General features: G+C 38.3%; 3 protein-coding genes across 3 annotated transcripts; 1 reads left to right on the plus strand and 2 right to left on the minus strand.

The window, feature by feature from the left end:
• Positions 1 to 1824: 1824 nt before the first annotated feature.
• Positions 1825 to 3432, minus strand: LOC100891459. Its single transcript, XM_003725222.3, has 2 exons — positions 3275 to 3432; positions 1825 to 2854 (listed from the first exon to the last, which is right to left on the minus strand). The coding sequence occupies exons 1-2, from the start codon at positions 3318 to 3320 to the stop codon at positions 2253 to 2255; spliced, it is 648 nt and encodes a 215-aa protein (XP_003725270.2). The 5' UTR covers positions 3321 to 3432; the 3' UTR covers positions 1825 to 2252.
• A 3672-nt stretch (positions 3433 to 7104) lies between these two features.
• LOC100891764 lies at positions 7105 to 10711 on the minus strand. Its single transcript, XM_003725226.3, has 2 exons — positions 10479 to 10711; positions 7105 to 7766 (listed from the first exon to the last, which is right to left on the minus strand). The coding sequence occupies exons 1-2, from the start codon at positions 10549 to 10551 to the stop codon at positions 7285 to 7287; spliced, it is 555 nt and encodes a 184-aa protein (XP_003725274.1). The 5' UTR covers positions 10552 to 10711; the 3' UTR covers positions 7105 to 7284.
• Positions 10712 to 15981: 5270 nt separating this feature from the next.
• LOC100891699 lies at positions 15982 to 20565 on the plus strand. Its single transcript, XM_003725225.3, has 2 exons — positions 15982 to 16162; positions 19089 to 20565. The coding sequence occupies exons 1-2, from the start codon at positions 16117 to 16119 to the stop codon at positions 19625 to 19627; spliced, it is 585 nt and encodes a 194-aa protein (XP_003725273.1). The 5' UTR covers positions 15982 to 16116; the 3' UTR covers positions 19628 to 20565.
• Positions 20566 to 27061: the final 6496 nt, after the last annotated feature.

A 27061-nucleotide genomic window follows, 5' to 3' on the forward strand; every position in this document is an offset into this window, starting at 1 on the left:
TTTGTTATCATTGATTATGAGTTGAATAGTATAGCAAATAATGGATTGAATCCGTTCTATTTATGGTCATTAAGGATTAGTGCACACACAATTCATTTCAAAGCTCTAAATTTGACACATATGCGTACATTTCTTGAAACAGGTTAATAATTGTAACGTCTTTTATTTATTTATTCCCCTTTTTCTTAAGAATAATCAGTCATTATGGATCTGATATGTTTCGTGCCAAGTAAAGTCTTTGAAAGAGTGATTCTGTTTTTGTGTCCAATAATTGTTTATCTTTGACACATTGTATGCTGCATTGAATATTGTATATTTATGAATATTTATAACGGTTGGAAATGTATATAATCCTTATTAAAAAGCTGTTTATATTGTAAAACGATCACGTGAAGAATAAATTCCTGTAGTAATAAACAAAAATGTTTGTTCTCGTTTTATTGCAATATTGTGTTTCTATCTTTTACCTACCTTAACCTATATTCTTCTATTTCATTTCCCCTTTCATTTCTATTTTTTAATTACTCTACTTTTCCACTCCGTTGTCTTTATGTTTTCCAGTCTTTTCTTCCTTGAATTCTTGTATTTAACAATAAAATTGTTATATTTTTACTTGTACTGTCCGCCATTTCCTTCTTCTCTTTTCTTCCTCTCTTTTCTTCCAGTCATATACACTGCCTCCTTTCCCCCTTGTCCTTCTTTGTTCTATTTATTCTTTCGTATATATTGTTTGTATTGGTCTTTATCAAGGTCCCTCAAGGACAGTAATCTTTTCAACAGAAGACACAACCCTATTTAAATAAAACTGGCAAATAAAATCTGTTTTATTTAATCTGGTCGCTACGCTACTCTTTCCCACTGCACTTTACGACGAAAGTTCTGCCAAAACCTCTTTAATTTCCTTTATCGTTCCTCAATCACTTCTCCATCCACCCCCCCTCTCTTTCTCTCTCTCTCTCTCTCTCTCACTCCCACTCTTCACTTCAGCGTTTCCCATACGCTCTTAACATAAAAATTATATTAATTTAGATATGCACGTACAGATGTATGACTTACTTTGATTCTTTCCGTTTCTTCCCCGCCCCTCCTCCCCCCCTGCCCTACTCCTGCCCCTCTCTCCCTCTTTGCATCTCTCCTGCCCACACACACTCTCTCTCTCCCTCTTTCTCTTTCCCTACACCTTTCTATTTCTGTATTTCTCACTTTCTGAAATTACTCTCTCTATATATCTCTCTCTTTGTCTCTCTCTTTGTCTCTCTCTGTATGTCTCTCTCTATATCTATGTCTCTCTCTCGTTATGATATATATATATGTATACAAACACCTCTGTCTCTACCCATTATCTTCCTATTGATTTACGTCTCAGTCTCTTAATTTCAATCCCCCTCTCTCACTCTTTCTTTCTTTCTTTCTTTTCTTCTATCCATCTCTTCTCCTCTAACACTTCTTTGCAAAATTGTTTGTCACACAAATATTCACACAAATATTTCAACTTTTCTTACGCTTTTAGACGTATACCCATTTATATGTGTCACTTTATTTCTTTGCGTCCACCCTGCCTCTCTCTTTCTCTCTCTCTCTCTCTCTCTCTCTCTCTCTCTTTCTCTCTCTCCCTTCATCCCTGTCCCTATCTGTCTCTCTTATCTCTCTCTCTCTCTCTTTCTTCGTATTCCCTTTTATCTGTTTATTTGAAATTATTTCACCCTTCTCCACTCTTTTCCGAATGAATTAACACTCTGTAGAGCGTGTGTTGATTTCCTGCCAGTACCATCTAAATCAATACCATAAACGGGGCCCCAAGTAATTACAACATAAGCGGATAAGTTCACTAAATAATGCATTTATACATCTTTTTATTTCTTCGTGATAAATGCAAATTGCCAAACGAATACCATCAAGACACAGATACTTGAAATTAAAAATTGTACAATCCATAATACTCGGTGTCCGAGGTACGTACATTTATTTGGATGTCGGTGACACAGACTAAAGGAAGCAATTTGTTAATCAGTTAATCTTTATCGTAATTGTGCAAATTCGTCAAGAGTCTATTTTAAAACATGTTCCTCTTATCGCCCGAAACTCCTTGTATGTTGCAAAGCCCCGATTATCGCAAGGTTATGCCACCGTCTGCCTTTACATGAAAAGGCCAAACACGAATGTTAACATGTTGAATTCATGGACATACACGAAGTTTCACAAGAATGTCCAGCAGTCTTTGAGACAATAGAAACGAGTTTGCAGGATGCGATTTACTTAAGGACGATAACTGGAATACGGTGTCTGTACTTTTTGAAGAAGAACACCCCGAGCGCAATAGTGCATCCGATGATGGCGAGCACGGCGAAAGCGATGCCGACGCTGGATCCTGAACTAGAACCTTTCTTGTACTCGGTCATCATCCCCTTGCCCATCGAGCTAGGAGCCTTACCACCCGTCATCATGAAAGGCGCCCCGCCTCCTCCGAGGAAGCCAAATCCGCCATCGGAGAAAATCCCTGGACTCTCGTTCGCCCCGACGTCTGGTGTATCAAGAGGCTCGTACTCCTCATAGTCGGGTGCGTCAGGGGCGTCGGGTGCGTCAGGGGCATCAGGGGCATCTGGTGCGTCAGGAATATCAGGTGCATCGGGGATATCGGGTAGGTCGGGATAATCCACTTGGTTGACCGGGCCGTCCAGGATGGTCTGGCGTTTAAGTGCTGCAGGGGTTACTAGGGAGGCAGGATTAAGGTATCCTCCAAACGTCCTCAAGAAGGCGAATGGCTGTACAGGCCCTTCTGGTCGCTGTGGCTTCTCTGGTTTCTCTGGTGCTGGGTACTTGCCATATGGTCTTGCGTCAGTATTGAAGCACAGGACTGGTGGCCAGCAGGTAGGAAACAAGAACGAAATACCAGTTAATGATAACATAGGACCTACGCTCCTACATGATTTTATTTCTTTAAAAACAACACACCCTTCAATATGCACCAAACTTATCAGAATACCACTTACATAATCATTCAGAAATAACGCGTATAAGGAGTCGTAATACTTTCCTCATGTTTCTGTTAAGTTAAGCTAAACTCAGCTGGCTCTTCGATCTTTATTTTCCTTGAATCAGGAGGCATTTTATGAATAAGCATAGCTCTCACTCTTTACTAACATTGACCAAATTTTAATAACATTTAGATTGAAAGAAACAAAAACCTGCCCATCACCAAACAACGATTACTTGATGAATACATCCCCAAAATACTGCAATGTGTCATTTGAGAAAGCAAAAATAATCCACCTACCTAATGTTATTATCGCAAAGCCAAGAAGGTATGAAGATGAAGACATGATGCTTGTTAAAACTCCAGAATCTTAGCTGTCAATATAGTTTTCAGGATTGAAGGCAGAGAAGTCTCATCTCTCGGAACCGGTGCAAACACTGAATGATACTTATCAACTCGGGCACCTCAAAATTGCGATGCTAAATTACGATGTGAATTGAATCACCACTTTTTAAAGCATTATGATGATTCCTCTAAGTATTACACCGCTTTTATATTTATTTTCCCTCCGTCGGAGCCCGCTATCCAGCTGTTATCCTGAAAAGAAACTCGCAACTAAGATTTATTTCCAAATCCTATACCTTGACCTTGTTCAGTACAGTCGCATCTCTCTCCCCCGTCAGTGCAGGGGTTTGGGGGTACATCTTCCCACCCTGACACATGCACGAATCCTCCTAAATCCCCACTCTTAATCCAGGATTCTTTGCTGTTCCATTGCAATGTTAATTCGTTATTTCTGATGAGGATCTGCCCCTGAAGCCGTAGACTGATTAGTCATTTCTCTGTTTGCATTTATTATGAGCTACTTCTCAAAAAGCAGTCGATTTCTTTCTCCCTCCCTCAAAAACTTGACGCGGCATTATGCAGATGCATGTATATCAACATTGTAGTAGGTCTGACATTAAAAAGTAAAATCAAGTTCGGGTTACGCAATAACATTATGGGAGACATAGTCTGGACGCAATTGGAAACGGTGATACATGAGAACTGCTGTTTACTGGGAAGTATTGTTATTAATCATAATGAAAAGATATTAACTCTATCCACTCTTGTTGACTCATGCCATGCAGAAATAAATTGGTTATATGGTACTGAACACAAATGTTTGGTCCAAACTATTCATATTTTGAGTATGAAGGCACTTAAATGAGCAATCCTTTTCAGGAGACATGTATGACATGAAAGTCTTCCAATGTGACAAACAAAAACTCAGCAAGCTCACAATTTTTTGTTCATCTTCACCAGAAACGTCTATATAAAGATGACTACAATCGCGTAAAACATTCCGTTTACCTGCAAAATAGTCAAAATCAAATTTCAGCTTTCAAACAATCATAATCACAGAATCGTGCAATTTTTTTTCTGATTTTCCTAAGTTGATACCGAAATACAGTTAAAAAGCAGGTCGAAAATAATGTCGCCTTTAACGAATTCATACCTGTATAAACTAGGATAAGATTTTCATAAAATGTTTCTTTGATTGTCCCAAGAGTTCAGGTTCCAGGACTTTTCGATATTCTCATCAATTTATACGTAGTGTTTGGTAACATTCCCTTTGCCAAACATATTTTTCTCCCTCCGTTTATACCATTTCTACTAAATTTGCTCTTTTATCAGATTTAATGCATTTAGAGAAGCATTCGTTATATAACTCACGCCTCATGTATGGCATTGACGTTATCAGTTACCCGATGCAAACTTCTTTGTATAGGAAATTAGATCATATCATTGAAATTATGACTAAAATAGAACCGGGGCAAGGACACTACCTTGTGTCACTCCTAAGTGTTGAATATTCAAAGCTGATTTGTGTTCTCCTTGAGAGAGTTCCAGTTTATGATTAATATTGATTAGCTCCTAATAAAGGAAATGGTAAAGCCATATATGGTCTGAGCATTTAAGTCATTTGCTGGTTCGACAGTCCTTTTGTCTGTATGACTTGACCTTAAATCGTGCGCTCTGACGGCGTGAGGGAAATAGAATCTCACTCATGGCCGTTGCACACAAGGCGTCGTTTGCTGACGTAGGAATGCATCAGCGGCTGGCGCCGTCTTTGATGCACTTTATGAAAGTGATATCGTAGAAGAAGTATATGCAAACAGAACAGTGCAAAATGCTGCATTGGATGGCTGGCGCATGCATTAAAGTCATTTGTGGGCGTAATAATTGAAAACGGAACGATGCCTCGTGTGAAGGGGCATCCAATTTCGTTATCCGAGTCATCACCATGTTTAAAGCATTCATATCTTAAATCTTTCACAGATGCAGTAACAATTTCAAATTTTGATCAGTATTCTCGTAAAAGAAAACAAAAACATTCATCGTCATCATCAACTTGTTAATGGTCGACATCATCATCTTCGTCATAATCCTTATCACGATCACCATAATCAAAATTATCATCTTCATCATCATCAAAGTCATACAGGTCGTCATCATTATCATCATCATCATTATCATCATCATCATAATCAACATCATCATCTTCATCATCATAATCACCATTATTATTATCATCCTAATCCCCGTAGTTACCATTAACCACCTCATCGGGGTCCCCATCACCTTCATCATCATCATCTTCATCATCATCATTATCATCATCATCATCATCATCATCATTATCACCATTATCATAATCGACATCATCATCTTCATCATCTTCATCATCATAATCATCATTGTTATCACAATTATTATTATTATCATCAGAATCCCCGTAGTTACCATTAACCACCTCATCGGGGTCCCCATCACCTTCATCATCATCATCGTCATCATCATCATTATCATCATCATTATCATCATCATCATCATCATTATCACCATCATCATAATCGACATCATCATCTTCATCATCATAATTATCATTGTTATCACAATGATGATGAACTTGACTCTAAATCATCATGTATCTCACACATGCAAAGCCATTAGATTCCAACTCCGCAATCTTTCGCACATCCGAAGATTCCTGACCCGTAAGGCTACTGAAACCATGGTCCATTCCCTCATCTCTTCTCGCTTAGACTTCTGCAATTCTCTTCTGATACATCTTCCTGACTACCAGCTGCAACGCCTCCAACAACTCCAGAACTCCGCGGCCAGACTTGTAACGCTCACTAAAGGCACCACTCACATCTCACCCATCATTAAGGCACTGCACTGGCTTCCTGTCCGCCAACGCATCATCTTCAAAGTCATTCTTCTCGTCTATCAAGCACTTCACTGCACTGCACCCTCATACATACAAGACCTAGTACGACTCTACGAACCACCACGACGACTCCGCTCTGCTCACACCCAACTTCTTTTCATCCCACGTTCACGACACTCCTGGGGAAGGCGTTCTTTTTCAAGTTCTGGCCCTGAACTGTGGAACTCACTCCCTCCTCACCTCCGTAATGAGAACTCCTACTCACAGTTTAAGTCTTTGTTAAAAACGTTTCTGTTCTCAACATATTAGTTTGTTTAATTAATTATGTCTTACATTGTACTACCCTTATATAACTTGATTTACTGTAATATGCTTTGTATTGTATTATTGTATTATTGCAAATTATGTCCTGAAGTATGTTAAACTGTAACTTATGTGTATTTTACTTTCTTTCTTGAATTCTTGCCCACAATTATACAACTTCCACACAACTGCGCCAGGAGTGTCATTTTGACAGACATGGCGCATTATAAATGTTCACTATTATTATTATTATTATTATTATTATTATTATTATTATCATCATAATCCCCGTAGTTACCATTATCTATCTCATCGGCGTCTCCGTCACCTTCATCATCATCATCATCATCATCACCATCATCATCATCGTCATCATCATCATTATCATCATCATCATCATCATCATAACCACCATCATCATCATCAGCAGCAGCAGCAGCATCAGCAGCAGCATCATCATCATCATCATCATCATCTTATCATCATCATCAACATCATCATCATCATACTTGTTTTCGTCACTGCCTTGAACCTGATTATTACTTCATTCCATAATATCCACAACAATCGTAATTCGAATGTGAAAAATGAGTCCATTCAGAAGAAAATATAATATGATATATGTTATTATTTAGGTACATATGATAAAAAGGACTATCAAAATTGAAACACAACTGGACGAAATAAACAGCAAAATGTACACCCCCCCCCCCCTCCCGAAAAAGACTATTACTACTTTAACATCGGCAGGTTCACTTAATATTTTGACCAAACATGCCAAATATGAGTCTTATTCTATATCCAAACCGGCAGGTGTATCATTGGCATTATTGGAACCGGGCCTTTTAATCGCAAGTCCAGACACGACCACCACTGCGATCACGAGTATAACGACGCCGAATCCGATTCCGACGTGAGCTACTTTACTTTCTCCTGCCAGGAAACTGTGGTCGTTTCGGCCTTTTGCGTGCCCTAATCCAGATCCCGTCCACCCGTTCCGACCGCCAATGGGGTTCGGGGCACCGGCACCGGCATTTGTGTGTGCAACCGCGGCAGCATTTACATCAGTACCAACATCACCATCGAAAATTGACTCGACATCGGCATCGTTTTCCGATTCGTTGTCAGCTTCTTCAGCGTCGTTGTCGGGGATTTCTTCTGCGTCAACATCATTGACGTCGTTGACGCCGTCAATCTCTGTTTGTGTTTGAGCGAGGGGGATGTTGTTGACGGCAGTATGATCCGGCTTCGATTCTATTGTCAAGCACAACGCTGTCAAGTATAAAAGATTAGGGAACAAATATTAATTCCTTTTTATTCTATATTTTCGGAAATACAATTAAAATCTAAAAGCTTATAACAAAGAAGAAAAAAAGGTGCCACCAATAAAGAAACCTCTTATCAAAATCTATTGTTAATGGTTTCTGTATAATTTTGAGCTACATATGAGAAATACACCAGCAACTTGATTTTGATTTTAAATGTATTCATCATTTAGTTATCAGTTACTTATTCATCTATATATTCATCCATTTTTATTGAAATAATGTTGAAATAGCAAGTGCATATCAATAGTCAAATGACCGTCAATATGGGCATTGAATTTTGCGTCTTTCATTAGCAAAAACAACAAAAATAGCATGTGCCTTACCCCAAAGAAACCCAAACAGATAATTTGTCATAATCATAGCTAATGATATTTGATATCCTAGGATTAAGTGTGGCGAGCAGCCGCATAAGTCGGTAGGAAAGTTGTCGTTCCGTTGTCAATGATACATCAGAAAACTTAATTCGGCTCCTCGCCGCCAAGCAAATGTCCTAACTTTAGCATTTCGTACCCTTTTAATGCAGATCAATGTCGGAGTTCTTTGAAATACACTTTGAACCCGTCAAAATATACACTGTAAGTCACTATTCAGTTGATATATCCCACGATGTTTTTGTTTTCTCCCTGTAGATTAAATTTGATGTATATACATTATGGATCAAATAGGCCTACATGTATGTCAATAAATAATTCTTGTCTTACGTGCTGTGCAACCTCTGCTAGCTGTACTCAAAGATAAAGAATAATAAATTTATTATCGGTTCTAGCCATTGGACTTTTAGGCTACCCCCCCCCCCCAAATAAAGCCGACAAATCTAATCTTCAACCCTCCCCCCCTAATCCCAAACAAAAAAACTGTTAGGTTAAGTAATCGATAGGGTGACACTTCGCGATTTACACAGATAAACAACATTCCATAGATAATATCTCATGCGAATCTAGAGAGGGTCTCAACTCAGGGATAATTTTTATATTCCAACGAAACTGTAATAATCTCCGAAGTGCACCTGAATCCATAGGTCAATGTCGATAGTATCACCTCATAATTTGATTGTTCGATAATATAATTCATGTTCAAATTAGAAATAAAATATCAAAAATACTCATATATTTGACTTACTGCCTTTCTTTTTACATATAATATGCTGAAAGGATGATGGTAAAAACATGATCCACTTTTAAAGAGTTAAGACTTGATGCTTTCTCTAAAGGCATCGTTTAACAATGTTAAATCTGAAGTACATGGCCCTACGTGTTATCAGTGTCTGTGATATGGTGTAATATCGAAGCCCTAGAAAATGAGTGCCACTGAAAATAAGCTCTCGAGCTTTCGTGGGTTATCCTGTTCAAGCTGACTTCATTTTGATCTGTCATTCTTGTATATGGTATGTTGGAAGAAAAATCAATCAATCAATCAATCAAAAAAGTAAAAATCTTTGAGTGACCCGTTTTACCACACTCATTTTCCCCAATAGAATGTAGTATTTTGCCAACGGTTTTTTAAATTTCAAATTCCAATCATTAATATCTTGATAATCAGACAGGCGATCGCTTGTAAAAGTCATGGAATTCCTGACTGACCTAAAGGTTTATAATTATGATTGCAGTATGAGCTAAATCTAGGATTTTGTTTAAGATCTGAGACAAAGATACCCAATCCCTTTGACGAAGGTTATCTCTTCATTTGACCTCAGAAAAGCTCCAGTGAACGAACGGTTTTAAAGATATAGATACTTCATTGATGAAGTAGTGTGATGAAACAGTAACACCCCCAATCATTTTATTATGAAAGAGTTTCGTCAGGATTTTGATCACATTCAGTCTTCTAATTCGCGTCTGGGGAAGATGTCCAAACTCTAGACCTAACATTGGATCTGTTACAGGTAAATATTCCTTTTGGATGTGATAAAATAACTTTACAAAATCAGTCCAAAAAAACGTACTCTAATAATTATTAAAACAAAGGTTACGTACTAGGCTGAAACCATTACCTTTAGAGACGATGTTATCATGTTCTTAATGTCAACAACAACAACAATAATAATAATTAAAGAAGAGAGCAAAATGGAGAGGACCTCGCAGTTCAGAAACTCCACACTGTGTTTGATTGATCTCAAATTCAAAAGTTCATAACTTTCTTATTTTTAAGCGGAATCTGCTCAATTTTGTACCAACTGGTTCCTCTCATTTAAACCAATTTGATTTCAGGGTGGACTTTCCCTTAAAGGGATTGGGTATCTTTGCCTCTGACTCTCAACAAAATCCTGGATTTAGCTCTTGCTACAATTATAATTATGAACCTTTAGGTTAGTCAGGAATCCCATGACGTTAACAAGCCAATCGCCCGTCTGGTTATCAAGATATTTATGATCGGAAATCGAAACTTCAAATAACACTACAGTCTACTGGGTACAATGTGTATGGTAAAAACCGGTCACTCAGAGATTTTTTAACTTTTTGAGGCACTTCATGATCATTTTTAAGCGCAATTTGTGTATGGCTTCAAGATTACACCATATCACAGACACAGATAACACGTAGGGCCAGCATGCATCTCAGATTTCTAAAACTGGAAACATTGTAAAACGATGCCTTTAACGTTCACGATCATATTAAAAACAGACCAGACGAAGAATCAAAGTTAACAGTGTACTTACCACTAAGCAGAATCAATGTGACCGAAAGGAGATAGCAAAACTTCATCGTAGAGGCCATTTTAACTTTCTCCATGTATGTAACTCCAGCTTGTTAATGTTGCTAGTAGAGCGTTTCCTGTCTAAAAGGCAGGGACGACCTACTTAATCTCCTAGAGTGGTTGGAGAAGTGAATCACTTCTTTTTATACCATCCAAAATCCAGCTGAATCACTTTCGACTAAACCAAATGTCCACTGCATCACGTATGGCTGTGTTTTACCAGTTTGAGTTCTTTCGAAAAAATTATGTCCCCTTTCTCATGTCTCTTTCTCTCTCTCTCTCTCTCTCTCTCTCTCTCTCCCTCTCTCTGTCTCTCTCTTTCTGTAGCATATAGCTTTACAAATTAACAAGTTTGACCTCAAACTGACGGATTTAATTAGACGAGCTTAACTTTTTCCCCGTGAACATACGTACAGTTTACCAAAAAAGTTCATAAATATTATGACAATAGAATACTACAAACTTATTTCGTTTAATTACAAGGTTAAACACTGTCATTGAACAGAATAGAAAATAAGTGTTTTTGCCAGAATCGTGGAAGTCACGGTTTATCTTATGGAAATACAATATATAACTACCCATCATAGTCTCTTCCCCTCCCTATCCCACCTTTCTCTCTGCATTATTCATATCCTTATCTGTCACACCCTGTCTCTCTCTCTGCCTTCGTATTATTCTCTCTTTTCTTCAAATAAGATGACGATAATAATGAGAATAATGATAATGATAATCACCCTCGTCATTACAAGGGTGGTAATACTAATAATGATAATAATAATAATGATAATATTCATCATCATCATCATAATGTCTTACATTTCTAAATTGTTTTCCAGTTCACTATACTTTTTTGCTCCCTCTCCTAGTTTCCCTTTTCTCGGTCCCTCTATATACATCTTTCTCTCTATCTCTCTCGCTCTCTTTTTTTCTCCCTCTCTCTCTGTCTCTATCTCTCCCTCTCTCATTCATTCTCTCTCTCTCTTTTCCCTCCCTCTGCATCTGTACCCCTCACTTCCCTTTCCAATCTCTGTCCATTTTAGGCATCCTTCCTTTTCTCATTTATGCATGGCTGTATATTGTATGAATTATCAATTTACGGTTGCTCGTCTATATAGGAGAGGACACCCATTCGTTCCAGGCTTTTGTTATCCTATGTATAATCGTAGTTTTGCTATGCAATGCGTAAATATTGAAAATATATATGTAGGATTTGTATGGAATAAACATCAAATGAAATCAAATCATAAACAGTAAGTTTTAGGAGAAGTCAGACAACTATGATACTCTTTGATCGAAAATCCCTAAAATTACAATGATACTTCTTAGATACTGAGAGTGGCCAACTTTGTTTTCAAGACTTGTAGTTTCCTTACCAAATAAAACATGCCAGGGACTGCGTCAATAGATGCATCGTCAGAGTGGGGAAGGGAGGTGATGGTTTTCGATGTTTTAAATCCCTGCGTGAATTTTAAATATTTTGGGGGGAATATTTTAGCCTTATCAGCAACTTTAAAGATTATCTGTCTTGTTTATAGTCAGGACAATGTCGTCTAATTATGCTTTATGCCCGATTGCTTTATTACCTGCGCCAATTTAAACCACTGAGGAAAATAAGTTGCTAATTTTAAGTCTATACAACGTTTAGACCCGATCACATTACACCCAGTTTGCTTAGGATCTCACTCTCACAGTCATTGGCGCAGCTTTACGTCAGTAAAGAGGACGCATCGTGTGCAACACGCCTTATCATCATTCTCCTGCGCTAATATTACCTTCCCGTTAGTATGGCAACCCCAACATAACAGTGTCAAGTAAGTTGCCTTGATAATGAACAATCAGGAATTGTAGGAAGTCCTTGCCATACTGAATGCCAATACAGGCGTCAATTGCTCGCAACTTTTGGCAGTGTTTGCCTAGGACGTGTGTGTCGTGCCTCGTTCCATTTTGACATGAAGAGAGCTGATGGTAATTACTCAGATGTTCTGAAATGTCTTTTAAACTTAAATTACAGTTAATGCGAGTTTGCCAGCCGTGGGTGAACAGGTGTATTCCAACTTACTCGATATTGCTAGACGTAAGGAGTTTTATTTTACAGTTCATTATTTCGAGTTTCGAAACTAAACGTCGAATAGGTGGTCCATGGAACTGTCAAAATATGACAGGAACTGGCGTAGCATTGGCACAGCCATTTCGGGGGCAATGTTGACATGTTGATGGGGGGGGGGGGCGGCGCACTCAAGCATCTAGAGAGATTCTTCCTACGGGTTACCCATTTACTTCACACGGTTGTGATTGGCCATTGTAAAAATTTCTTGCAAGAGGACGTCCTTGCTAGCTGTGGCAGCAGGGATGCGAAACCACATGACCTATTAAAGTTCAGCGATGATTCACACTAAAAGAGAATTCTATTAGGCATATGCACGGACGATACTTTGCTTCGCAGAAGGCCCAAAAGATACGACACTAACGGAATTCCTAACTACAACTCTGTACGGAAGACAATACCTAAGCCAAAGCCTAACCCTAACCTAAAACACGATTGCAGCCTGTCGTATACCATGCAAATGGAGCCTTTTAGCCCGGATTATTATTGTCGGAGCAAAAGGGCGGGTCATCGTTCATTGATATGGATCAAATATGTACTTGCACCATGCGCGTAATCAAGGATTAAGAACACAACTACATCAACAATACATAGCTGGATGGGGAAATAGAAGGGCAGAAAGGGGAAGAGGGGAAGGTTAGAAAGGGGCGTGATTGGAGAGCAAAGGAGAAGGGGGGAATGGAAAGGAGAGAGAAAAGAGAAAGGAGAGAGATCAAGACGAGAGGACAAGGAGGTATGAGATAATGACTGGGTAAAATGGAGAAAGAACAAACGAACTAGAGGAGAGACTGTGAACAGATAGGGAGGAGAGATAGGTGGAAGTGTGAGGGAAAGAAAAAAGGAGAGAGCAGAAGAAAGAAATTACGAGAAGAGAGATGGGATATGAAAGAGGGGGTGAGTGGATATATATGTGTGTGTGTGTGTGTGTGAGAGAGAGAGAGAGAGAGAGAGAGAGAGGATGGGCGAGCTAGATGGAGAGAGGCAGACAAGTAGCCGTAGGTCCATGGGCAGACAGACACAGAGGGTGGGAGAGAGAGAGGGGGAAGAAAGAAAGAGAGGGAAGAAGAGAGAGAATGAGAGAGAGAGAGAGAGAGAGAGAGAGAGAGAGAGAGAGAGAGAGGGTGTCAGATTGACATAGTATTTTTTCACTTCTCTTGATGAATCATTATAAGGTACTGTGGAGAAAATACTGCACACGTTATTATCATCATGATAATACGCACAGGTCCCCATATCTCTAGGAACTTCCCAGACAGACCCAGGGTGCCTATGAATCATATTATTTTGAAAAACAAAACAAGTTAAAGTCACTCAAACATTTTCCAAAGAATTTCTCGAAAAAATGATTTGAATCATATTTTGTAAAATATAAAACTGGTTAAAGTCACTTTCAACCATTCTCGAAAGTATTTATCGAAAAACGATTGAATTTTAAAATAACAAACGGTCAAATCTTCACACGTTATAGGCAAGAGGGTATTCTAGAGCCCGTTGTACACGAAGCGTCATTTGCCACTGGCGTAGGACTGCGCCAGTGTCTGTCATATAGTTTTTGACGTTCCATGCGTGATTGATCTCGGGCAAAGAGTTTGCTAAATTAACGCAGCATTGCGTTGAATAATTTGTGTATGGGTTTAATGTCTTCACAGGCTTGATTAGAGCAAGAAAATAACGCAATAATATTAACGCAAGAAAAATAACGCGTCGTGCGCACGAGGCATAAGCTAGCTACATCTCGACTATTCACTCCGGATAAACCCCGAACAGGTACCTCATAGCAAAACAACCCCTGGAATATCTTCCCTAGTAGACCACACTCTTAGGACTATTTCCCAGAGGATAACTACCCCCACAGTTGCCAACTTTCGCAAAAACATTTCCGTATTCCGTTTTTTTTTTTTTTAGAGGATTAGCGTTAATTCTCACAGAATTGACATGGAACCACACAGAGAGTGACAAGTCTAAATTATTGTTGTGCTTGACCAACTTCCACAATAACAGTCCGGTATACAAAAGGCAGAAAAACAGTGTTTTGTTGAGAGAATCAGTAATTGACCATCAAGAAATGAAAAAGAACGACACAGAAACTGGCTAGCTAAAAGAAATCAATATTTTCATCAATAAAATTGAACAAATTTGAAATGTAATTCTTTTTTCAAAGAAAGGACTTATGATGGCTGTGCATTAAACCCATTTGGAAGTGTACAGGTTGATGTTATTGCTTCTCTATTGAAATAAATGTTTACGTTGTGAATTTTACATTAGAAGCGCAATTTCATTTATTTCATTGTCAACAAACTTCACTAGGCCTACGATTAGTTATTTTTTAAAATTTGAAATGTTAGTATCATTTGTGAGCTCCTTCCGCAGAATGGGTGCAATTTACAATTGTCCTGGGGAGCAGTGTCCGGCCAAAAAGGGTTCATTTGTCCGGGGGACCTGCAATGGGGTGCGTAATCCTTGGGGAAAGGTGACTGAGCACAGCTATAATAATGTTACAACAGTGCTTTAAAGTGACCTACTAACCTTAATAACTCAATTTGGTATATGCGTTTTCCTACTTCTCTCATTTACCCTCGTTGGGTCATCTTTCCTGTTCTTCTTTCCCTTGTTCGTTCTCGTTTTCCTCTCCTAATCCTTATTTTTGCTTCCTTGGTGTTGTCTTCTCCTAAAACTGCCCCTATTTATTTTATCTTCTTCGTATTCTATTTCTTCTTTCCTTTCTATTCTTCATACCTTTTCTATCTTTCTTTCTATTTCTTTACAACCCTTTCATCTATCTTTCTTTAACTAATCTCTTCATTTCATTTGCCCACCTTTTAGTGCTTTTCATCTATACCCTCTACACCCGAATCGCATCCTCCATCTCCAACTTTCCTATTATTGCCCCGTTTCGAGGCCTCAACCAAACCTTTTTTCAAGTTTCTTGAAATTTCGAAGGGAACCCTCGAGTTCTTAAACTTGGCACACTACCACTGATCCTTGTACCTGTCATACACAAACGTTTCCCTAGGGGTATTAGCGGCTGAAAATCTTGTGTAGATTCTTTAGTAAAATAGTCAGAACATTATCTCGGGTTTCCGTTTATATCAAACTAAGTTTGAATAATTTTGTTGTCTTTAGTAAGTCAAAATGATGCCAAGAAAATGAAACAGACTTCCGAATCCAACTCTACTCTTCTCTCTTTCTTTCTTTCTATCTCTCTATATCTTCCTCTCTCCATCTCTCTTTCTCTCTCATTTTTCTTCTCACTATCTTCCAGTCCACTGACAAATTGGAAGCGACGTATATTATGCCCCTATACATTTACCCTTTTTCTAGGCAGCGATTCGGTATATAATAAGCGATCATTTTTCGACAAGTGCTTCAGTTTCAGAGAACCACTAGTACAGAGGACCATCATCAGTATTAATTTTGCATATATTCCGTCTTGTCCTCACAGGTTTCACTTATCAGGGTTTCAGTTTCGTGGAGATTTTACTTCAACTAATTCGCAATGGCTTCATCAGGGACTTTCATCTGCCTCGCCACGCTTTTAGCTGGTAAGTTAAGTTTGTTTTATTACAGAATTGTTTGATGAACGCTCACTTTTTGGTGAATATTAACATGATTGTCTACAACACGAACGCAACTACTTTTAAAAAAAAAATCAAAGAAAATGTTAATGGACGTGTACGTCACCTTTTCAAATGTTCGAACATTATATTGACACACTGCGTGACCTGAACATGATTTCTATGGGACATCCATTAGGGTGTTGTAAATTGTGCTTGGGTTAATTTTCCGACAGAAGTTTCGATCGTGTTTTTTGCAATGACGAATATCGTCATTGCCTTGTTTTCGTTCACATTCTGCACCATTAATATTCTTCTTCTTCTTTGTAGAAAATCGCATTCCTTTTGCACATAGTGTTTGTTATTCCTAGTTAGGTGCTTTCCTCATGTCCATTTCCGTTCAAATTTTATAGGCATAATCTCTAGCATCTCATCAAGGTCACCTATTTTTTCGATTTTCGAAATCACTCATGCATAACCATCCAGGCGCCATTTTGTCCGTTTCTGGTCCATTTTTAGGCCTTTCTTTCTTCCTTCCTATCTTCACTATCCTAGATCCTACAAACTTCTAACAAATTCCTTTAGATAGTCTGAGAGATGTTCTTTCATCTGTTACATATAACCTGACCTTCAAAATGCCATCTTCTTACTCAAAATTCAAATCCGACACCTACTCCGTCAAAAATCTTTAAAATTCTTGAAAATTGGACCCCAACAAATCTAAAACTGCCATAACTTTTTCATATAAATTTCGTTTTGTATTTAAATCTTACAGTCTCTTTATCTCATATTTGCACACAGCCATGCCAAATTTCACGCTCCAATGGCTATGCACAAAATAAATAGCGCCCTCTAAAGTTCTGGGAATTGGCTTTCTTTATGTGGCCGTATCTCCATTATGGCTTGGCAGACCCGTACCCTTTTTTGGATTTAGATACCCGAAGATATCCCCTTTCAAGCCATATACGAAATTATATACCCTATCTTTGACCAAATTTGTGAAAATTGCTCTCCAAATTCGCCATTTTCAAGAAAATTGCGAAATAACTTCAACTTGCTCTAAAATTGCGATCATTATACCTACAACAATGAAACTTAGCAGACACATGTATCAATATACGTGACAACTGTCTGCCAAGTTTGGTAAATTTCAATGACGTCAGCGCATAGTTATCGCTAAAAATGATAAATTTACTATGCATTACGTAATAGCGTGTTAAATGCGTGCTGTACATTGCACGCAGATGACAATGGTGTCAAACTGACCGCAATGAAGTGCCCTTTCGGATGATACCAAGTATGATATATGTTCACACACAAAATTGTGAGTTAATCGCATTTTAGACATCACATTATACTGTTTATAATTATGTTAGTATAGACGACCGTTAGTGCCAGATCGCCCGTCATTGCACGCATATCGTTGTGCCACGATTGCAGGTCTAGTTTTTTCTTCTTCTTCTATATGCATCGCAGCATCTCTTGCAGTTAGTGGCGTACCGTTGTCCAGCCATTGAAAGGGGTACTTTATTATTGGGCAAACTTGTTTCAGTTATTTCCACCTGACCCCACCCCCTCCCTCCCTATCTTTAAAAAGGTAACTTAGTACCTAGAGTGTGGGAGAGGGTCCTATCATCTTGTAGAAAGAAAAAATTATATTCTAGCTCCCTTTCCCCTTCTTCCTTCCTTTCTCCTCATTTGAATCATATTTTTTTAAACTGTGAATCTAAATTTGGGGCGCAAAAGTTACACGATTTCTTGCAATGTCTTCCTCTTTTCGTCCAACACCTCCTTTAAAAATTGTTTCAGCACACCCCTATTGACGAAGAAGGAATTGAACTAGAACTACAATCGTATCAGAACGATATGCATACATTGACGCCAATGTTTTTACGGGGCAGACGAAAGAGCGTCTCTCGGACTTTTTTGGGGGAATTTATGAGAAGTCAGTAGCATCTATGATCATAGTGGAGATAGGTAGACGGAGATAGGTAGACAGAAAGAAAGGCCTAAAAACGGCCTGAAACGTACAAAATGGAGCCTGGATAGTCACGCATGAGCAATTTCGGTGTAAGTGACCTTGATTAGATAGAGGAAGGGACCTGGATAGCGCTCACAAGCACTGCGTGCAAAACCAAAGGAATTTTTTTAGAAATTACGATTAAGAAGAAGAAGAAGAAGAAGAAGAAGAAAAAAAAAAACGAAAACAGGGCATTGACAGGAGACGGCAATGCAATCAGTGTTCTCCTAATCTATCTAACTCTATCTAAATATTGTCCACAACAATTATTTGAACTTAAGACAATGTGCGGTCGATTACAAGTATAACAGATATGTAAATAAATTAATACATTAATAAAAATGAAATAAAATGTGTTTTTACGGGGGAGCATGAACCTAAAGTTCGTCTTTTTGCATGAATATGGCAAACCTTTATATATTTCGCAGCCTATCATGTGCATTTGCTCCCCCTCCCCCCTTCCCCCACTCCCCCGCCCCCTACCGCCGTCAAAGTCTAAATTATCCGTTTCAGAATACGCTGATATATGAGTATATTGTAAGGAAAACAATATTTTGTTCATTTTGTTTCAAAATAATCGTTTTATATTGTATTGAATGGACTCAAGATATATAGCCTACGAATATCCTAACCTGCAGAGGGTGACCCAATATTTGTACGGAAAACATACGGACTGTATTTCATCAAAGATATGAGTTAAGTTTGGGCTAAGAGTTAGGGTTGCATTTTGGGGGTTTAGCTTAGGGTAAGGGTGAGTGTTACAGTTAGTATCAAGAATTCTGTGAAGACGATTTGACCAGCATTTTTTGTATAATTTGAGGGCAACTATCGCTTGAGCATGTGTTTCAAAACTGTTTAATTTTAATCTTTCTTCTTTAACCTTCCACTTCACAGCATGTTGTATGATGACCGAGGCCAGGGGGCTAGGGAAGATCAGGAAAGCCCGACAGAACTTATTTGAAGTACCCTTCGACCAAACACAACCATACGCTGGGAGTTCGCCGCTAGCGGCCTCCAGCGTGGGAGGCTCGGCCGGAGGTGGTGGTTTCGACGTTGGAGTCTTCGCCGGCGATGGAGGAAGCGACGATGTCGTTGCCTCCGACTCCGAATCTTCCGAAGAATACGACGAAGTGGAGCCCGCCAGCATCGACACCGCCCTCGTCAACGGAGTCGATGCTGCAGATGGACCAGCAATGGTGGGAGGTCACCGTCACGCGATAGGTGGCAATCTTTCTCCGATTCTCAGGGGCGATAAGGGTATGACTTTCCAGACAAAGAACAAAGACCAGCTGTTGAGTAGGACGTCAGGCTCTTCCGGTACAGGTGTCGGAATCGCCTTCGCTGTTCTATGCCTCCTCGCTGTCGCAATAGGGGCTGCTGCGTTTGTCCTCATGAAATACCGACATAGCATCCCGGTTCTCGTTTGGGCCTAATGGTTAAGCATTTATGTATCTCTAATGGATAATCTATTACATTTGAATAAAGCCTGCCCTTTACTCTTCTGGCAAGGTCCCAGGGGTCTCAGTCAAATATAAATGCTGTAAGCATAAGTAACCAAAACAAGGCGTATAAAAGGATGGGTTGTTTTGTATAGATTGGACGCGGTCCGTGCGGTGCGGTGCGGTGCCGCGTTAAGGGGTTAAACACGTCCATTTTCAAGAAAAGGGTACATGTTCAAAAAATTGCTGTTCGCGTTTTAGTCCCGGTACTATACATTTATATTTTGCTTGGCATAGTAGAATATTATCTGTTCATTGTACATTGTATACTTTTTGTAAACACTACATGTACTTTATATAAAATTGAACAAATTTGAAATGTAATTCTTTTTTTCAAAGAAAGGACTTATGATGGCTGTGCATTAAACCCATTTGGAAGTGTACAGGTTGATGTTATTGCTTCTCTATTGAAATAAATGTTTACGTTGTGAATTTTACATCAGAAGCGCAATTTCGTTTATTTTACATTGTCAACAAACTTAAATGGTACTCCCTATTGCACTTCAAAATGCTCAAGGGGTTTCAATTTTACGAAACTTGTTTAGGAGTACACTTTTGTGAAATACCCGTTAAGGGTATGAATTAGGGGTAAACAAAAACACGTGAAATTCTCATTTAGGGTGTATTTTGGCTCCAGAAGAAATCCTCGTTTAGGGGTGTCTGGAAGACCTGTGGTCACGCATGCTTACATTATTTATACGTGACTGAGACTCCTAACGGCAAGGTATACGAAATATATATATAGGACTACGCACATTTCAGACGAAACAAGCTGTAAAACTGTACATGTTTCTTTCATTTTACATTGTTGGTGGTTGGTCATTGGAATGAAAATAAAAAAATATGTATGATAGCATTTTTGTAAAACTCTACCGTTGAATTGCTTCTTGTTTTTTGAAACATGACATGCAGCTCTTGGCTGATATTGTTTGTTTTTTTACAAAGTAATCATATTACATCATAAATATAACAAAATAACAATGGTAACATCACACAGCAATATTCTAAAAGATTTATAAAAATGTATCGAAGATGTGGATAAGTAGTTATCAAAAATATTCAAGGATGAATTCAATTGAGCATATTTCCAGGAACATTAGGCTTATTGCATAAGAATATCACTTGAGACAATATTTACTTTAGTTGAGTAAGAGAGGGAATAAGATGTAGCACATACATGTGGAGAACCATCGGCAATGGGTAATAAAAGAAATGAAATCCAATCGCTAAAAAAAAAGCAATCCCATAAAGTCAACCCCCCCCCCTCCTCCTGAGAAAAGAAATGTGCTTATGATTGTGATTTTAAAATAACCGATATATTGGTGAGACAATCACTCCACCCTAAAGACAAGATACTATGATTTTAAAAAACAATGCATTCAAAAGATACTTCATTCTGACATGACTTTTTGTAAATAGTAAAAGTTATACAAATTGTAATAATAACTTTGCTGAGTTGGAGTGCTATAAGGAGAGAATGTACATAAGAGGAGAGGATGGAAGAATGGAGGATGGAAAAGAGGAGAATGATCAGCGTTCATCGGCAAAGATAAATGAATAAAAACATGAGAAAGAGAATTATAATCACCATTGTTTGTTGAGAAGTCGTACGATGGAGGGAACAGGTGAAGAGCGATGTCTTTAAAGATAAAGTTGAGTTCTGGTCATGCGATTGCATTGTGAAAGAAACGGTGTGGAACCGACCAGAAAAGGTTGATCATCTAGCATATAAGAATTTGTTTGTATTGCAAGGTTTTGGAATCATCAAAATGATAAGAAATTAGGCCAAGTCTTGGTAAAGTTACAAACACTTGCACAGAAAGATGTATATGGGACTACACGAACACGTGGCGTAAAAAGCCGCCCCCCCCCCCCCGATTTTTACGATGTTACATGCATATTTAGAATATGAAGGCATTTGAAGAGCCATGCTTTTCAGGGAACATGTCTTAACTGATGTTCTTCCACACTTGCATAATAAGAATGAGTAATGCTCACAAATTATTTTTCACCTCTTCCCAGAACTCAACCTTCTCTTTATGTTTTACAATGGGGCTCTTATTTTCATATTCACACGATTCTAGATCAGAAATCGTTGCACTTTGAAATGTGTGAAACAGTGAACGTTGTGATGAAGTATGATTATACTGAGCAATACATGTGTGTACGATTTCTTCAGTAGCAATCATAATTATATGAAATACGAAAGATCTTTTTATTTCTATGAAAAGTAACATGTATGACACGAACAAAAATCTTGAAAGGAATTCTTTTTACATCAAATAACAAGGACCTATGAGTTTCATTGTATAAAACAAATTAAAGGATCTTTCCGCTCTGGTTGAGGAAGCCTATCACCTGTATGTACACGTACGACAGATGCATACAGCCTAAACTCGTGTGCGGATATACATGTATCTTTGATATAAGTAATACACTTTTTGATATCTTTATTTATACTCGTTATAGACTGATTTCCATTGGGGCCGTGTAAAACAATTTAAATACATCAAATATACATATAATTTGTGATTTAATTTTTTGTTATTATGACAATCGTACATTAAATGACATATTCAAAATAAACAAGAAATAACAGGATTAAGATGAATATATTTTTAAAAATAACAATAGAATAGTACTGCCAGAAAAGAATATGTATGGGAACAAATATAATCATGAGTGGCTGAACAAGAGTACTGTAAATATGCTACAAACTCAAAAATGGTAATAATAATAGTTACTAGTTCAAATAAATAGCCATAATCGCTGGATGCGCTCCTGATGATGCTATGAAAAATTGTATTGGCTGCCAATCGGAATATTCACAGGCTTAAATATACTTGACGCTGTTGCTCCCTCTACCGGCAAATATGTATTCCGCCAATAACCCGTATGACATGAGGCAAATGAGGAACTAAAGATATGATATTAGGGCTGCATAGCTCCGAAATCTTGCGTATTAAATTGTGCACTTTTTTCTAAAGGCACCAAACTTGGTACAGTTTTAAAATGATACATACTGAGCTATATACGAAATAGAAGTACTTTCTAATAGGAATTTGTTGATAAGTTTTTAAGGAAATTGCAATTGTAGAACTTGGCTAAATAGATAACCGATCAAATAGAAATTCGGACCCTACCGTAACATTCCCCAAGCACTGTAAGCTGAAATTTAAATAAAAAGAGCAATCGTATCTTTGATCGGATTTTTTTTTTTTTTTTTTTTTTTTTTTTTTGGGGGGGGGGGGTCGTCCCCCCCGGAAAATTAAAAAAATGCAATAAAAATGTATAGCAAATACTGACTATACACACTTTTAGTCTCTAGAGGGCCCAAGGAGTGCAGCGTTTAGACAAATAGAAATGCAAAAAATCTTCTCACTCGGTAGCTACGCTCCCTCGCATAATATCCTTCAAAGTGTACAAGTAAATATTGTAGAAAAGTGAAGTATGAAAAAAGTATATTGCTTTTTTGTATACGATAGTTTTGCTAAGGAATATATTTTTTTAATACAACAAAACATCAAAAACCTGTCGTGGGATCACTTCCGTCACCTCAACCCCTCTCGTTCATTATGCTCCCTCGCACTGGCGTATTGATGGGAGGGTGGGGGCTTGGGGCAGTCGCCCCCCCCCCCCTCCCCTCAAAAAAAAAAAAAAAAAAAAAATCAAACGTGGTATATTTCTAATCAGGGATTTACAAATTTTGCTGAAATGGCATGATTTTCCCCTTAGCTTCCGGGGGCTCTGCCCCCTGGTTGCTCATCTGACCGTAATTAAATGCTTAAAAACCCTGGGCTTCCGGTGTTCCGCACTGAATGCTCATGTGACCGTTATTAAATGCCTAAACCCCTGAGCTTCATAGGGCTCCGCCCCACTCCGTCCAATAAGTGTCCTGCATGCCAGTGTCACAAATAAGGTATCAAAATATGCTCATCCGACCGTAATTAAATGCCTAAAACCTCTGAGCTTCCGGGGGCTCTTCCCTCTGGACCCCACCGGGGACCCTAAGATGGGCCTCTGGATACTCATCTAGCCGTTATTAAATGCCTAAACCTCTGAGCTTCATAGGGATCCACCCCTTGTACCCCACCGGGGCTTTGCCCCTGGACCCCACGCCAATTTAAGCTCCACTTGCTTCGCTCGCTTTGCTCTACCTGATCGTAAATACTTTAGCCCCCCCCCCCCCCCACTTTGAAAAACGTTCCGCGGGGCCTGCATGTAACATGTGAGAGTGAGGGTGGAGTGGGGGTGAAAATTATTTTTTCTGCCCCCCCCCCCCATCAAACGTTTTTGCTCATTACGCCACTGCTCGGTCATGAAAATAAATCGCTGCCCCTGAAGTAAAACCAGTCCTATAGAGCTAGAATTAATTTTCAAATAATTCTTGCAAATCTTTGATGTATAGAAAGAAAGAAAGCCATAGATCTGCACTAGTTTGGTCAGATGGGATTAAACCTCACTGCATGGTCACTGACTTTTTATCAGTGGCCCCCCAAAAAATAGTGCTCACTAATCCCCCAAGCCCCCACCCCCTCCCCCGCTTTTTCACTGGCTGGCTGTTTCGCCGCTAAATATCTAAATATTTTCTCACGAATCAGGCCCCCTCTTTGCCCCGCTAAATATTTTCTTACGAATTAGGCCCCCTCTTTGGCCCCCGCCCCTTATCCTTCCCTCTTTCCTCGTACACTACCCCTCCCCCCTCCCTGGTTCTTCTTCATGAGAATAACATTGTTGGTTTTATGAGCCCCCCCCCCCCTCCCCCTCCCTTCTCTCTCTCTCTCTCTCTCTCTCTCTCTCCCTCCCTCTTCTACTCCATCTTCTTTATATAGCAGAGTATTTACACATCATGAAGTGCTCATTGATTACTGTATATACGATTCACAGCCAAAAACTAAAATCTTGTTTTTCTATTATACCAGATAGTGATTTGCTTTTCTACAATTCGTTATTAACTGACTTCTAGATTTGCCTCTTTTGAATGTATGTATTGTGCATCGGGTTTAAATTAAAAAAACGTTTTCCCCCTTTCTCTGTTATACTTAATTATTTATTATTACATCTTTATTTGTATCACCTCTCTCTTATCTCCCTCTCTTTTCTGTTAACCATTTAGGACTTTTTAAAGCTATATTTCCTTGTTTCAGAGTACTTCATATTCAATGCCAGACTTAACATCTGCCTCTTACACAAAATGACAGAAACAATCTACGCAATGCTTATTTGAAGAAGAAAAAAGGTAAACATTTGAGATTTTAGGAGAAAATATAATGTGATAAAAAGGTACCTTAATAAATAACATAATGTTAACTGAAACTCAGTTACAAAAGTGATGAGAATATGTACTAGAATTGCATAACGTTCAAGATTACTTTCATTCCTACTGTGCTGTTGAATGATGTGAATTTAGATTAAATTGTATGTGTTAAACCTCAAAAGAGAGAATACAATTTAATGAAGGTGCATTATGTTTAGAAACCAAATAATGATATGCGGTTGCAAAAAAGGTTAGCAAAGACGTACTGATTCCAAACAGAAGAAACTTGACGAAATTTAAAGGTCGTCCGTTGGATCGCTACGCGACGGATCACCTAATAGTATTAAGAATTAAGAAGACAGAAGATGATCCGTTGGATCGCTACGCGACGGATCACCTAATAATTCATGTTTCTGAGTGCATTAGTGAATATACACTTAACGACGTCTTAGTTTGATTTTAATCAAGTTAGAGTACTATATAAATAATTCATGTTAAATTTCTAAGTGCATAAGTGAATATGCACTGCACGACGTTAAGTCGCAATGTGATAACAAACGCGACTTGTCGATTTCATGAAATATTACAAAAAGGTAGAAGTTGGAGGTAGAATTTAGAAGTGAAACTGGCCTAGCCCGATAATAATACCAAGGTGAACCGGTTTGCATCATAATAATGGTATTTTGGATTAATCCTATATATTTCAGACATTAACAATCATTTCCTTCATATTTCTTGTACATAGTTGTATTGAAAATCAAGGAGAAAATTGATATTTCTATCGCTCGTGTCGGCTATCTTGAAGATTCTGAAGTCTTCAAACGCGTTATTTTTTCCTACTTGAGTTCCGGACCCAGTATAAACTCATTTGCATACAGCCAATCAGAGCTCATCTTGTCAATAACAAGCTTTACGCGTGCTAAAGATTTTACGGATGCGAAAGAAACGTTGCGAAGCTCTCTACAGCATAATACATAAGAACACACAGACAGCGCCCTGTCTATGTCAGCATGGTCATGCTTTACTTATATTTTATTTGTTACTTCTTTTATTGCAGGAATCTTTCCTGATAACTACGAATATCACAGCAATTTCATAAGCTGGTGTTATTAGAGCCTTTTAGAGGTGTATATATAAATCTATAATACATTTCTCAACCGTAAAATCTTTAAAAATACAATTACAAAAGGTACAAAAATGAAGCTTATAATTTGTTAGATAGTTAGGACAATTATGTAGTTGTTTTGTTTGTATATATTTACTCGGTTCATGTGGTATTCTCCATTTTTCATGTATGATTGCCATATTGTACGTAATATTGTAATTGTGTTTTATAGCATAGCGTAGGTTAGATCATTACTATTTATCGTTATACATTTGTATTGTTATTTTGTTGTATTCTGTATTCTTTGTATCATTAAAGAGAAGGTTGAGTTCTGGGAAGAGGTGAAAAATAATTTGTGAGCGTTATCATTCGTATTATGCAAGTGTGGAAGAACATAAGACATGTTCCCTGAAAAGCATGGCTCTTCAAATACCTTTATATTCTAAATACATGTATGTCATGTAACATCGTAAAACTCGGAGGTAGGATTTTTACGCCACGTGTTCGTGTAGTCCCATATACATCTTTCTGTGTACAGTGTTTGTAACTTTACCAAGACTTGGCCAAATTTCTTATCATTTTGATGATTCCAGAACCTTGCAATACACACAAATTCTTATATGCTAGATGATCAACCTTTTCTGGTCGATTCCACACCGTTTCTTTCACAATGCAATCGCATGACCAGAACTTAACTTCATCTTTAAGCTATGCAATTGTGAGTTAACTCCCTGAGCTATGTTTGTAATCATTATGTATCAGTATCATGACATGTAAATGTGTAATTGTACTCGCATACCTCATAAGGGGATCGAAAGAGTCAATAAATTATATATATATATATATATATATATATATATAGTGGCTTCGCGATGACGATAAGGCCTATCTTTGATAGCTAGAGTGGTTTTAATTACCGTTTCGTTAATGTAAATCTTTTTATTGACAAGATGAGCTCTGATTGGCTGTATGCAAATGAGTTCATACTGGGGTCCGGAACTCAAGT

Source organism: Strongylocentrotus purpuratus, unplaced genomic scaffold, assembly GCF_000002235.5.
Source record: "Strongylocentrotus purpuratus isolate Spur 01 unplaced genomic scaffold, Spur_5.0 spur5_scaffold_9, whole genome shotgun sequence".
NCBI lineage: Eukaryota > Metazoa > Echinodermata > Echinoidea > Camarodonta > Strongylocentrotidae > Strongylocentrotus > Strongylocentrotus purpuratus.